At 39.6% G+C, this 15,705-nt stretch overlaps 1 protein-coding gene across 2 annotated transcripts; it reads right to left on the bottom strand.

Moving 5' to 3' along the window:
• Positions 1–152: 152 nt before the first annotated feature.
• Positions 153–15,238, bottom strand: LOC131129092 (phosphatidylinositol 4,5-bisphosphate 3-kinase catalytic subunit alpha isoform-like). Of its 2 annotated transcripts, XM_058072233.1 has the most exons (26): positions 14,852–15,237; positions 14,460–14,544; positions 13,135–13,227; positions 12,882–13,050; positions 12,638–12,764; positions 12,343–12,552; positions 12,160–12,254; positions 11,816–11,971; positions 11,438–11,683; positions 11,118–11,203; positions 10,836–10,941; positions 8,709–8,861; positions 8,407–8,541; positions 7,610–7,734; positions 7,315–7,396; positions 6,255–6,419; positions 6,011–6,114; positions 5,738–5,909; positions 5,238–5,344; positions 5,036–5,157; positions 4,851–4,929; positions 4,550–4,720; positions 4,336–4,453; positions 3,523–3,674; positions 3,251–3,413; positions 153–2,832 (listed from the first exon to the last, which is right to left on the bottom strand). In XM_058072233.1, the coding sequence occupies exons 3-26, from the start codon at positions 13,188–13,190 to the stop codon at positions 2,725–2,727; spliced, it is 3,207 nt and encodes a 1,068-aa protein (XP_057928216.1). In that variant the 5' UTR covers positions 13,191–13,227; positions 14,460–14,544; positions 14,852–15,237; the 3' UTR covers positions 153–2,724. The 2 variants fall into 2 exon arrangements, with proteins under 2 accessions (XP_057928216.1, XP_057928217.1); XM_058072234.1 differs by lacking the exons at positions 153–2,832; positions 3,251–3,413; positions 4,336–4,453; positions 4,550–4,720 and having other exon boundaries at positions 3,527–3,674; positions 14,852–15,238.
• Positions 15,239–15,705: the final 467 nt, after the last annotated feature.

Genomic DNA, 15,705 nt, shown 5'->3' with positions numbered 1-15,705 from the left:
TGACGAGTGCAGAGATCCACTGTTTGTAGTACACACAAACAATACACGATGTGTGTTTACATTTTGACTGAGGTTGGATATTTCATACAGTGGCCTGAAGTGTTCACACCGATGGTCTGCACTTTGTACAAAAACACACACAAAGCCTGGTGAATGTTTAACAAATGTATTTGTACATCTTCACAGAACACTCTGATGGTCAGTCAGTCAGGGTGCAAACTTACTTTGTGACCAAGCAGCCAATAAAGAAAAAAAATATATATTATAATTAAAAATAAAACATGTTATGACAGGATGAAGTAGTGTTCCAACAAAGGGTAAATTAAGGCATTCATTGACAAATATTTGTATGTGGACACTTCACCTTTAAACAATCTCATGCAGGTAGGATGTGACAAACTATACATTGGCCCACTGCACATTCATAGTATAGGCTAAGGTTCAGTCATGTTATGGAAATGTATGACATTATGTCATGTACAAGAAGCAACACTGCATACTGTATAAAAAGGACAACGTGTATATCACTGCATCCATTTTCATTTGGGTCATTTGAGAAGTGATAATGAACAATAATTTGATCCAAAATGGAGTTTCTGTATTTCTACAACTGACAAAATCCATTCAGTTTAAACCAGTAACATTCACAATAGTACAGTACAGGTCCAAGAAGAAAACAAAAATGCTAACATCAGATGACAATTTGAACCCAAATGGTAACACAATGGAAAAACATTAGCACCTAAAGACAATTTGTTCATTTCACATTTGTATTGCATTGGGTTGCATGTTGTATTTGGGGTGACTAGGGTAGGACTCGTCAGTTCCTATCATTTGATTGTATTTGCAATCATAATGCATTTGCAAATGTGGATGACAATTTGAGGAATTTGTACTCAGCTAGTTTGGCCTGGATGCTAACTGCCATTCACGACAGTGACACAAACACCAAAAAATGGAGCGATGGAGATTTGATGGAGTATCGATTTTTTTTTTTACCCCCTGTAATTTTGTCCCTAAAAACAATACAAAAGTAAATCAACAGTTAAGAATTAAATGTTTGCAACACATTTACATATGAGCACACACACACACACACACACACACAATATAGTGGGTTGTCACTGGGACCTGCCAATGATGTTCTGCAACCGGTGCAGACATAAGAACACATGCAAGAACATTCAAGACTACAGCTGAACAATATGCACAAAGTTGTTTTCCGTAAAAAAAAGTTGGTCTGGACCTTCATGCTGCTTGCCATTTTACATACACAGCTGCATCAGAAACATGCAAAAAAAAACAAACAAAAAAACAGGGAACAGTAGAATTTCTACCAACAAGAACTTATAAGCGCACACATTTTTTTCTTGCAAACTCTGGAACTATTTTGATCGACTGCAAGATGCATTTTAAAGAAACAGAACAAAAACATACATGATATAAATAATGAGTGCACATAAGGCAGCAGTTAAATACATTCTAGCCATCACTTTTCATGGCTCCCCAATACCACTGAACTGATATTAAAAGCGGACCACCGCTAAATGTGCTGTCTCAGAGTGTTGTGTTATAGGAGAGACAATGTCAGTTTAACGAGAAGATGTGCTAGTTCTGAAAACAACATTAAACATTCTCATGGCAGACATGATAATTGCATGATTAAAAGAGGCAAATTAACTCCAGTTTTTCAGTGCTATGGTTTCCATGGCAATATACTTATACATAATATGTTACGCTGTGACGGAAAGGCATTTTGATCAAACAGGAAGACATGACATTCACCTGGGTCTCAAACTAAACTCACAAAAGAGGAGACTGGCACTGTCACTCTGTTCTTTTTGCATCACAAAAATAAATCATTTAGAAAATTCCACTTGGTGCATGCAACTAGAAAGATGTGACAAACAACAGCATGTAGGGGTTGCCACTGGAACAAATGAATGAAAACGATGACATAAAACTTTTAGAAAGTTATAATAAGTCCTTTTTCTCGTTATTCAGAATGGTGGCTTTTGATGGAGAGGCAACATCACCCTGAAGTTGGCTTAAAAGTACTCATGGTGCACCACCAACAAATGCCCCCGAGGGTGCAGTGCTTTCTCTTTGAGGCTTGGGGTGGGGAATACTGGGGAGTCTGCAAGGGGGGCGGGGGGTAATAAGGTGGCAAGGCGCACCCGTATCAGCTCACAGATGTTAGACCACACACACAAGGTGGAAGACTGTGTCTAGTGGCAGCCATCGCAGTGACGCAGTGATTTACTTCATTTTCCATGTCCTCCTGCTTCTCGACTTACAAGTCTCTCCTTTCTAAGCGGACACGCAAGGAGCACTAATACAGTAGCAAGACTCACAAGTGGCTACATTTGTAGCTGCACACATAAAAGGTTCTTCTCAAGCGGAAGGAGTAACATCCATTTTCCATATTCCAGTGTTATACAAAAACAAAGAATGTATTTGGTTAGCCTCCGTGAAGGAGCTTCAAGGATATGTGGCTCCAGATAGTAAAAAGGCATCATTGAGACCGCACCAGCAGGTGAAAATAGATTACGCAGACAAAACTAATGAGAAAAGATGCGTTTTAAAATAAATAAATACTGATAATGACAATAAACTGCGAGATTCCTGTATTCATGAGCATCTTATGCAAGGTGGGATGACGGAAAATCCAGTGACACATCAAACCTGCAAGTGGCGACCACATTGAGGCGACTGGTGGTCGGCTCAGTTTAGTGCGTGTTGTCTAATTGTGTGGAAAATCCAGTCCATCTTGGTGGTCCACCCACCGTGGTGAGCGTCATTCATTTGTTTCATAAAATAGTCCAACGCCTCCTGCGTCGGGGAAAAAAACATCAAAACACAGGAGTTACAGTTGGTACAATGGCGAGTGGTGGGGCAGACATTTGGCAGACAATATGGTCACAGGTACAAACGTGGTATGCTTTTACAATGCTTGTAGGTTAATGTGAATAATGGTGTCTGTTTGTTCCAATTGAATGTAGTGTGCATGGTGTGTTGCATAAAGCTGAAAACTTGTTATAGCTTGTTTTTTTTAGATGCCTTAATAGGTAGCATAGGTAGGCAAGATAGGCAAGAGACAGCTATCTAGAACGCATAGAAAAGGTAAAGACATTTGCGTTCTTGTATGACATAAGGACTTTGGATGATGGACAAAATTCCAAAAACACCAATTTTTTTCTTTAAATGTCGTCATCATGACAAAAAACAAAAAAATAAATAAAATGAACACCTGTTCTGTTTTTTCTAGGGCCAGCGTCTTCCTAATGTAGGCAATGTCATCAAATGACTGCAACTCAGGCATGCCAGAACCCAGCATCATGGAGAACAGGTTGATGAACAGGTTAGCATGCTGCCGTATGGCCAGATAGGCTTTATAACACATTTCCTGGAACCTGGAGGATAGGAAAAGCACATTAAAGGTTAAGAAACTTCTATCAGATAAGACAATAACACTACTGTTAAAACCTAAGCAAAAGCAGGTATTATGAAACATAATAGTACCTTTCAAACTCTTTGGTTTTGGCACACTCCTGAGAGCCCTTACTGATGACGATGAGGAAGTCTTGTGTCAATACAAAGGGCACTCGCTCTCTCTTATAGCCAAATTTCTTCTTCTTGTGATCCAGGAAGTGTCCAAAGTCTATATGGAACAACTGGGGGACAGAACAATTCCTATTCAGTAACTATAACATTCAACAAGTGCACAGTAACAGTACTATATATATATAAACATGCACAATAGCCAAACACAGCTCATTAGCATAAAAGCTACAGACACACATAATACCGTGTTCCCAAATTCCAGCATCAAGGTTAGAGTTTGGGCAATACACCAAGTGGGAACGTCTAAAATTGTTGAAAAATATTGTGCCAGCAATATTAATTCAAAGTGAATGAAGTATACGCTGTAAGGCCAACATGATGCCATGTCTCCCTACTGTGTGTGATTGTGTGTGTGTGTGTGTGTATAGTATGGAGGTTGGGAGGGAGGGGCTTTCTTAGTATTTGTTTTTCCTTTTAATTGTGGTAATTGTTTTTAATTCTGTAAAGCACTTTGTGTTGCATGTCTTTGCAGGAAAAGTGCTATACAAATAAAGTTGATTTGATTTGATGGGATGAGTATAATCTACCAATGCATCACTGATGGAAAAAAACACATCATCTGTCAAGACAGTAACGTCTTCATGTTATAAATAACAAAACTAGACAGCTAATAACTGCCGGTAAGCCTTCAATATTTGGTATCAGTACTTACAAGAAAACTAGCTCTGCTACAGTGGTGCATTACACAACAAGCCGCGTGTATGTGGTTACCTGTCCATCATCTTTGACCATAATATTGCTGTTGTGCCTATCTCCAATCCCAAGAATAAATGTAGCTACACAGTAGCCAGCACAGGACCTTGTAAAAAGATCCACAGCCATATCATACCTGCAAATCAATTACATGCAATTAGGAAACAGGTCACAACGTGGGACATTGCTCATTGATGATTGATCTCTTGGTTGAAAATATAAAAGAACTTACATCTCGCCCTTGTTCTTATCTCTGAGCCACTGATGCAGAGTGTTTGAATTAAACTGCAAAGCCCCTTTCAAGCCACCTTTACACTGAATCTGCATGATGGTGTGTGAGCTACGAACCACCTCAATGAGCCCCACACAATCTCCTAACGACAGACAGCCGTATGGAAGCATGCTGTAGGCAAAAAAAAAAAAAAAAAAACACAGTCCATGCACACACACGCACACACACACAAGACAATCTCTTAGCAACTGTGGTAGGGAGGGTTGGGCTATACACTGTAGTAGAGGGAGTGAGTATTTACCGTAGGTCAAGTCCCTGATTCTGCCAGATGTTCTCCATGATTTTGATAATCTGTAGAGTCAGCATATCCTGTCGCAGGTCTACAGCACAAGCACAACTCATTTGAAATAACCAGTTGGTATACATTTAGGCTATATTAGGAAATGTGTGTTTTATTGATTTGAATATGTAGATCATGTATTTTACCATCTCCATTTTTGAAGATAATCTCATTGTTCTGAAAGAGTAGCTCAGACATGATGTCCGGATTTTCCCAGTTGAGCCACAATGGTCTTTTTGCAGATGACATGATCCTGCATTCATCTAACCTGTGCAGAAATATCCTTGCATTATTCATGTATCTCTTCATTGCAGCTGTCTCTTAGAGGCTAGTACACCGCTCCCTAACCTCAGGTTGCCCAGTTGGTGGGCAGGGTTAAGAGGAGAGGTGAAATTCTGTAGTGCATCCATGTAGTCAGGTCTTTTCATCTGGTCTACCAAGAATCGCATCTGGACCTTCACACACAACCACACAATTTCATTATAACATGAACTGGTATAGAGGTGATGCTAAGCTTAAAAATGTATTATCTTTCCACTGACAAAAATAATGACAGTGAAAGGGTGAACACGGTTGCTTCTCCAAAAACACTCTCTGCCCCCCTTGCCTACCCACACAAGTTATTCTTTCACAAGAGATATATATTTCATTGTAGTTTTCTGAAAATGATTTTAAAACCTTGTATTGTCTCATCTACAGAGTGTCTCATGACACCCCTATTGTATATACTGTGTACGATATCAATGTCAAGATGCTGTTGTGCTATAACCATCAACGTCACTCAATAATGGTGTCAGGTGACTTACAATACATTACATACCAGGGTGAAAAATCTATAGAAAACAAACCTTTTGTGTCTCATCCTTCTTTTCCTGTTTCAGAATGTCGGTGAGGTTGATGAGCTTCTCCATGGCCTCCACTTGTCTGCTTAGGTGTTTCAGATACATGCCGCAAGCCCTGCAGTAAGCTTCTAACAGCAGACCAAACCTTTGGCTCACTGTTTTGTTGTGCATTTCAGCCCTGTGAGAAAGAAAAATGACAAGAGGATTACATTAGCATAGAGATATCTGCATTCAGTAAAAAAAAGCTAGAAAGCCAGAGAAAGGCATGCATTAACTTACTTAAGATGCCAAAAGAAAAAATGCCCTATTCTTTGATTAGTTAAAGCCTTTTTAAGGAGGAAACGGGCCAGAGGATTGTCAAGGTACTGTTCATATTTCAACACCTGGCATAAGGTGAGAAAAAGAAAGATACAATTACTACCAAGAAATGAAGATGCAGATTTTTTTTTTTACTGTAATTGCGTTCCACAAAAAAAGATTATCTTCCAAATGATTAGGATTTGAGACAAAATACAGTAGATACCTGTACAAGCTGGATGAGATACTGAGACAATTTGTCATCAGTCAGGTATTTATCGAGGCAGCGTACAGCAAAGTGTCTGACCATGGGATCTGGGTAGTTGCAGTCCAGCAGTTCCATGGCCTGCTCTGGACGAATGGACGGCCATTCCTTCAACAAACAGTACATCTAGGACACATACATAGAGTAAACTCAAATCCTGTGTAGTGATGGAAAAAAACCTAAAACCTAAGACCCAAAATTAGAAATGTAAATGCTGTGTACCAATAAATAAGGGAAATATTACTCACATGCAGTACAACAGGCCCCCCCACCTCCTCAAATGGCAAATATAGACTTAATGTTAATGACTCTAATGACTAAATCCATCCATTTTCGACACCGCTTGTCCTCATTAGGGTCACATGTGAGCTGGAGCCAATCCCAGCTGACTTTGGAGGGGAGGCGGGGGTACAACCTGGACTGGTGGCCAGTCAATCACAAAGCACAAATTAATAGGGGTGTCACAAAATGGAGGCACTAGGCCTGGGACGATAATATCTTAAGTCGATAATTTTGCTGGCCTCTATATATGGCAATTCTCTGTTTTCTGTCTGTTTTCCTCATCTCTTGCCTACAGACAGGAAGAGCATTCATTGGTTCAGCACCTTGCCAAGTTTGTTCCATAGAACAACGGCATGAACGGCGTGAGCCATTTGTCTGGGTGGGTGGAGGCGGGGCCAGTAGCATACACACAAAGCGCAGAACAGTAACATAGTACGTACAAATTATAGTAGTAGATTGCAATATATTGTCACATCTTTTTTCAGAACATCTTTTCTTTAAAGTCAGATTAAAATCTCGTCTCGTCTTGTTCTCGGAGACCCAATTTCGTGTACTGTCTCATGTGGTGAAGTGAGTGTCTCGTGTCACCTGGACCGATTGACCTAACATGCATGTTTTATGGGGGATGTGGGAGGAAGCCGGAGTACCAACATGGGGGGAGCATGCAAACTCCCTTCAGACATGGCCATTGTTCTTTTTAAATGTATTTTCTAAAAAAAAGTTGATATCATGCAAATACCTGTGCTACTTCATCTCTGGAGTTCCATTTGACAGCAAGGAGGATCTTGGGAAGGATCTCTGGGATATTCATGCAATAGTGCCTAATAAGTGAAAGGTATTAAGAACTGCATAAACCTGAATGCAAGAACATGTATCAACAAGGGTTCTGTATAAACTGCTTACTTTGACATAATGTATTACTGATTACAATACTAAAAAAATAAATCATACTTAGGCTACATCTGATGAAAGATTTACAGGAAATGGGCATTAAAGTGTGATTTGTGAATATGAATAGTTGTCTAAGTACATACCTATGTCTCCAGAGGAAGTCTTTCTCCTGTTCAGTGATTTCTGAGAGAGGGTCTCTGTTACTTAGCTGTCTCAACTGATCTGTGTCAGTGTCGGTGAGGGCGTGGTCTCTTGCGACGCGATTGCTCTGTCACACAACAGCAAGAAAACAAATATACCCATATTATCACGTTTCTAATTTACTATTCACATCTCCTGAGGGCATTCTTGGATACAAAAATAGATTTCAATCAGTGGTGAGAGTTCTGTTGCAAGATAAACAATACAGTACGGCTACTGGCTGCCAATGCAAGCATTCAACCATGCAAGCATTGTGTAAAACAAATTAAGCATGGGCAATCTACAGTTGTGATGCATTAGGATCAGTTAGGAAGGCATCTCAAACAACTCAAGTTACAGATAAAAGGTATCACTTAATACGCCACATTACTCCCTCATCATAAATAAATCAATTGTGTATCCTCCCTCGTTTGTCATCCACTATCTGATGAACCTGTGAAACGATACGACACATCAACACATCTGTCTGCATTAGAATACAAAACAATTTAACTATTATATTAAATTAAGTCAACCAATACTCAGTTCAGTCAAAATATAAATCAATAAATATGACAGATCTGGGTGAGGTCATTCACTTGCTTTGTATCCGACTTCATACCTTTGAGGCAAACTCATATGTAGACACAGACCCAGTGTATTTATAGCAAGAAAATCACAAGTACTAACTTGTGTAAACTACCGGTATACATTCATTTCTACTGGCACCTTGTTATATTCATTAGTAAGTAGCTGATACCTGACCAGAGAAGTTGTAGTTAAACCCCAGTTCCCTTGAGATTGTCCAGTTAGCATGATCCTCAACAGCATTCATATCTGGGTACTTGACCGGACTACTGAAGTGATCGAATTCCAGCTCCAGACATGGCGTTTCCTGTACAACACAGCAAAACTGTGAATAGCAGCAAAAATCATTGAAAAGAGACGCAACAAGTTCGGGTTATTTCACTTAGCCACTACTCAGAGCCCTAACATAACAATAAAATTATACTGAGGCAATGAACCACCATTACTTCTTAGCATCTTAGCAAATGATAATACCTTATTGGGGTTGGAGCCTGTGACTCCAATGGGGTTGAGGAGATCTTCCAGGCCATGAGGAACAGGCCACAGGTTCAGCGCCATCTTGTTCGCCACCAGAGTGTGGGTGTAGTCAAATAAGTTGACGTTGCCCCAGGCCAAAGGACAGTGCTCCTTAGACAGCAAAGACAGCAGAGGGAAAGGAATTAGATTTTGGTGACAAAATAAACCTCACTCACATAATACAATAACCATCTGACACATTTTACATTGCGTCTTATTTTCTCAGTAAATATTCATTATAAAATGAAGGCATATGCATAAGTAGGTGAGTAGGCTATCATTTGTATAGTACATTTGTTTTAACATGTAATTTGGACAGTTCATGTCTTTGTAAGGGAAGTAAAAAACAAACCAACTTAAAAAAACAGCAAATATTGTAATAGTTGTCCAAAATGTAAATCTTAAAAAGATACAGATGTTCAACTAAATTATCTTGACATTTTACAGCACCGTTGGTTCTTTCAGCAACTTCTAATTTATCTAAAAGGCTTTTTAAGGAAATAGTCACCACATATTTTATTCTCATACCCTCTCACCATTCAATTAAATAATACAAGAACTAACCGTGTTTATATTGTTGTTGATCAGCAAAAAGTGAAAAAGGCGCACAAAGTAATCAAATCCAATACAGGAGCAATACCCAAAGTAAGTAGGTTTAATTAAACAGTCTTGCTTTACTGGCAAGGCAAGCCAAGGAAAGGTCTTGATCTACAAGATAAGTCTTCATTGGGCAATGAGAGTCAGTGATGGAGGTAGGTGATAAACGGCAATGTAGGGAGGTGGACAGAATTTCATGTTGGCAGCCAGTCAAAATGGGACTATTTAAAGTAAGTGCTTGAACAAAAGTCTGCTGTAGAGAGGTGTTTATCTTTAATTCAGGTAGTGTATGAAAGAACATCCGCAAACCTAGCCTGCACCTCGCACGGCACAGCAGGAGAAAGGACAAACCCCCGGTGTCTGTTTACAATATCCATGGCTGGCAGTCTTTGACGCAATCACACAGACACGTTTTCGGACACATAATAGTGGGAAAAAAATCTGTGGGCGTGTCCAGAATAAAATGATTCAACACCAACAAAAACATTAACACGCACAACAATTTAAGTGGAATATATTGTGTTTACACGAGTGGAAAAGTCTACACTTGCTGATAGAGTTTCTGCTGACGTTTTCTGTCACCACACTCCTTGATTAGCAATTAAACAGAACCAAAGACGATCCCACTGCTCTCATTCACCTTAGATCTCTCTCACCCTAAGCGCTGTATCTGGAGACATAGGCGATGGTGACATGCCACAAAATATTACACTTCTTCACTGTTTCTCTGGAAATGTTCCTTCTTCATTGACCTTATTTATAACATCCAGACATTTATTAGTTTCTCAATACCATACTCTTCCAGAACTTCAATCACCACAGCATCTGGACAAACTGCCCTGCTCCTTCTCACCATTCTTATGTCATTTCAGAATTTTGGAGCTTCCATTGTTTCTGGAATACTTGACCTCTCTCACATCGTAAAAGTCCAGATTTTGTGCACTTCTTCCTCTCTTCAGCTTGTTTCGTTTCCACTGAAGTGTGGCTACCACAGGTAAATGATCACTACCACAATCCTCCCCATGATATGTTTCTGAATTTTCAACTGCTCTCCTGCTCTCATTTATTGGGGTGAAGTCTACCTGGTTTACTGAGCAACCTCAGAGGCTCTTTTAAGTATACAACCTTCTGGAATGCTCGTTAAACCAAGTTTTTTAGATAATCATGTCATCACAAACTCACACCATTACATCCATTTCTCTCCATGAGCACTTCTACAAGTCCATGTGGCCTTACATTTAATCAAAGTGTATATTACTATTATGGCTCAACAGGGACCCTCTATATTTTTCAAAACTCTGTTCCTCAAGGTGCAGTAACCATGTACACCTTTCCATTTGTCTGAATATATCATTTTTGAAGCCTATCATTAAGAGTCCACTATTTGATCAACTACTTTCAGGTGGAAGTGGAAACAGTGTTATTATTATTAACTGTTTCAGTGAGAATAAACAAGCTTGACAGCTAATTCCCAACTTTCTACCGTACCTCTTTGGCTCCCTTCCTGCCTTTGACCGAGCAAATAGAGAGGCAAAGTCTGGCAGCACGGGGGATGTCTGGGATGTACATGTCATATGTCAGCCACTCATTCCATCTATGGATAGATCATAAAAGAGGGGACAACAGTGAGTTACAGTTCATGTAGAAGTGCAAAAAAAACTAAACTACAACCACTGTTTAGTTTGTTTAAATACATTTGCAGTGCAAAAAAGCTAATAAGAATAATACATTGCAAGCAAATGAAACATTCAAGGGAAAATGACAACTTACCTGGGGTTAGAGCATGGGACTCTTTGTGTGTTTACATTGTCACACATCTGTTCTCCTCCATGGTAAATGCCTGTTCTTACATAAATCTATAAAATAGTTTAAAAAAACATTGACTACATATTCTTTGACATGTGACAATTGGAATATTACTGAGGAGATATCTAAAAAAAATGTATACAGATATCAACAGATAGAAAACAACTCTTCTATAAAACTGAAATTTTGAGTAAACCTGTAGGATTTTTAATGCCATTCTTCAAATGAATGTCATCAGATTATACAAATGTACGTAATGATTTGTTAAATCTGGGTATTCCCACCTTATCTATGTCCCTTATATTGACATTAACATAGGTGGCACAGAGGATCCGTATTCGGAGCGTTCCATTGATGGTCCACAGTGACTTGGCAGCTGCCTCGCCATTCATATAGGATGTTGCCGTGGAGATGCGACGCGAGTATGACGGCATGACAAAGTTATCGGTAGGCAACTGGGTGTAAAGGCTGTCCTTTGCCATCAGCATCAGGTTAGGCATCCTGCTCAGCATGATACAACTACGGATGTACTAGTGGGAGAGACACAGGAGAGACGGGTTTCAGCAGATTTTAATCATTTCTTGTGATGGATAGTGGATACATTTTGTAAATGTATAGCTTTATTTTTACCCTACATTAAGCCATGCTCACAAGTCACTTACCTTATACTGGCTGATGGGGTACTTTTCCAGCAGGTACTCATCACAGCCACAAACTTTGAGGATGTATTTACCCTGATATTCCTGAACACACATCTTTAGTTGTTCGGGGGAAAGCAGCATACTTCGTGTCTTCTTACGAATGGCTTCTGCAATCACCTTTAGGGACAAAGGTAAACATACTCTATAATACTATAATTATTGGTTGGTAAAACAGCAAGATGGTTATATTAGATATCAAATGAAAATGGCCTATTTCATATTATTTCATATGAGTAGCTCAATCTGTGCGAATAAACAGGTTTAATGTATTGGTTTAACATGTATGTTAGGAGATGTTCACTGACCTGCTCAGGCACACAGTCATGGTTGATCTTCAATGTATACTTTTGTTTGTCATTATTTGGAGACACAATCACCCAAATTACAACAATAATTTGACCTAAAATAGATAGACAGGTTAACGCTCATCAATCAGATGAACATGAAGGAATAAAATATGTGCAGGCCGAATTACATGCTAAACCTACCTTTGTCCAGTTTGCTGTAAATGTGTTTTGGGAGTTCCTGTGTGGACTCGACATTGGGTGGATAAACATACAGGGCTCGGCTGTGGGGCCCGGTGGCATCTCTCAGCTCCACAGAGTCTTTACACACATTCAGAATGTTTCTCCTAAAGTCTTGAACTTCAGGGTCCTTCACCAGGTCAAACTCACACACTGGCATGCCAATGGCAAAACCTGCCAAAAGTTGGGTTTTTTTTAACCACATGTGTGAATAAATTGCTTGAGGGATGTATTACTGTAGTACGCTATGGAGACTCACCAATCTCTCTGTTCAGGATCTTCTCCTCTCTGTTGCCAACTGGTTCAATGACTTTAAGGAAAGGCTGAAATAGTCTGAGATCACACAGCCTTCGAGTTTCATCAAAAAACTCCTCCCGCTCAGCTTCCTGCAGACAGGACAATATGACTTACATTTATTACTTTTCTTTTCCTTGTGAATGTCAACAGAAAACCCTTTTTAATAATTTTCTGAGGAAAAAAATATTCATAGTACGTATTCATACCTGAGTAACACTGACAAATATATAGGAGGTCTCTTCCTGCAAAAGATGGTGCAGGGGGTACTTTCTGGCTTCTTTAAACAGCTCATGTTTGATGGTAATGAGCGTGGCTTCACGGAGGCACTCCAGGGTCAGAATCATCCCATTGGGCAACAGGCAATCCACCAGAATCCTGTAGGTGCATTCTGAATTCTGATTAAGTCCACATGGTACACAAAATATGCATGTAAAGAAACAGATTTTTGGAGTGCTATACCTGGGAGGCATCAGGTGGATGCCCCATAATTCCCCCGAGGATGGTCTGGGAGGCATCTTCCTCTCTTTCTCCCAGTTCACTCACACAGAATAGCTGGAACCATAAAGATGACAGCGCTTTCAGTGTCCAACAAAGCCTAAATGCACTGCTAAGCATAGTGTGTCAAAACAAGAACGCTAACTACAAACCTCCACTTTTTATTAAAAGGGGACATATTATGCTTATGCCTTTTCTGACCTATAAATGTTGTTAGAATGTTGTATTATTGTGTTTAACAATGCCATAGTTTCAGATAATGCCATTTGCACATTTGGAAGTTTGGGATGGATCTGAACACAAAAAAAAGTTTTTTTTGTAACACCTTATATCGGTGCCTCCGGGTACAAGCTGAGTGGAACCAATCACAACAGAGTGGGTGTGTCTGGCGATGAGCCGTGGGTGGAATAAATTAAAAACACACCGTTATGGAAATCCAAGGAAATGCAGCTGGAATAGGTGCAGATTCTTGCCCTGTGATTGGCAAACAACCAGTCCAAAGTGTACTCTAACTCTAATGAAGATAAACGGCATAGAAAATGGATGGATAGGTGCAGATTCTGGAAGATCTAGAAAGCTTTCTGTGTGGGTTATCGGGTGTAACTCTACAAGAGTTCACCACCCAATACAAATGGCCAAAAGTGAGCATAGTAGGTCCCCTTTAGTGATGGTTCACTCTTGTTAGGAATTCAGCTTTGGCTGAGTAATATGTGCTTAAACACAACGGTAGCCTTCACAGCAAATGACAAGGATGCTCCAAAATAGCAGTTCAATGTATATTTACAAATATCAAGTATGGAGAAAAGAAACGTGTATTTCTGACTCGGAAAGTCTCAGAATTGCTAAGATAGATGTGTTAAGAATATGACAAAAATAGGAAATGGCAAAAACAAAGTACACCTCCAGTGTAGCATTAATGTTCAAAACAAGCTTGAAAAATAAACTACACAACAACATAACATCCATTATGTGGTTCTGTGAGCTGTGACCCTAATCAGGATGCAGCTAAGCACTTTGGGCCAAAAAAGGAAGCTTCCTTACAACGCAGGATGTAAGGGTGTGGGGAAACACTGGCCTCACCAACAAGGCTAGTTGAATGGTCCAGCAAAAGCACTTGTGGCAAACATATACGTACACTCAACAGTGACACCGTGAATTTCAGATGACAAAACATGTCCAGTCACACAATTGGAATTGTGTGATATTACTCAATCAAGTACTCAGAGTAAGATGCACATTCCAACTTCCAAAAAATGGAGATATCAAAATAAGGGGGAAAATAGACATACCTCAGAGAGCAGTAGATGATGGGCGAGATCCACACATGTTTCAATCCATCCTCGGGCTGTCACTGGGAGGTGTGAAGAGAGGAGACTGAAACACAAACAACATGAGGTCAATCTGGGGTGGTGCTAATGGCTAGGCTAGCAACAGGCTAGCTATGTGGAGAATGACAGACAGCACTGTGATGATTCTAACGTTAAACTCGTCAGATGATGACGATAACCATTGTATGACAATGAAAATAAATACATAAAACGTTAAAAAAAACAAGCGTCTGCACCTGTCAAAACAATGGTGGTACTCGTTTTAAGAACGCTTATCTCGCTTGACGACCGACTTACTAGATAATTTACCAAAACACAATTATAATGCTACACGATGTTAAACACTAACCTACCGAATTGTATGGAGATGATGGTGGAGCCTGTACACGGCTAATGCCAGTCAGCTAGCGGACCTCTCCGGTTCCCTAAGCAGTCTGTTCTCCGTCCTTTAGCTATCCTTTGGCACCTTGGGGAGTCGTTTCCGCTGTTTTGCCTTATCGTGAATGGAAGCAGACCAACATGGTCGGTCAGTGGTGAGGATGTTATGAACTGAGCGGCCAAGTTATCTCCCTGCTATAGTGCAGCCATGCTGTTTGTCTGTTGGCCGTCCTCCCTCTCTGTATGCTGTAGCATATGCTCCTGACCCTAACACACACACTAACGAGTGGTCCTCAACGAGTGGGCCGCGGGCAACAAACTGGCAATTCATTTGGCCTGCCAATCATCACCCAAATAATGTAAACCATTCAGCCTAGAGAAGAGCTTGTTCATGCAGTACTTTCTCCTCTCTGTAGGAGGCATTAAACACATCATTACATTAACATTACATTAAAACATCAGTAGCAGATCTTACTTCAAACTGCCCTTTTCAGCCAAAATTAGTGTTTTTTTTTGTTAATTTATTGAAAATATTATTTTTTTCTAATGGATTTAAATTTTATATTAATCATTAATGGAAGGTATTCCTATTTTTATTTTATTTTTATCTGTATTGCTTTATTTCTGTTTAATAATAATAATAATAATAATACATTTTATTTGTATAGCGCTTTACAAAATACTCAAAGACACTTTACAGAAAAATGGAGTTGAATAAAACCAAGTAAACAGAGTAAAAGATACGTTAAATTACAACATTCATTCGTTTATACAGTGAAGGAGTCTCACATTATCCACAAATATTCTGATAATTGTTGATAATATTGTT

This window comes from Doryrhamphus excisus, chromosome 5 (genome assembly GCF_030265055.1).
Source record: "Doryrhamphus excisus isolate RoL2022-K1 chromosome 5, RoL_Dexc_1.0, whole genome shotgun sequence".
Lineage (NCBI taxonomy): Eukaryota > Metazoa > Chordata > Actinopteri > Syngnathiformes > Syngnathidae > Doryrhamphus > Doryrhamphus excisus.
The sequence above is the reverse complement of the archived record's forward strand: the minus strand, read 5'-3'. Positions and strand labels throughout refer to the sequence as shown.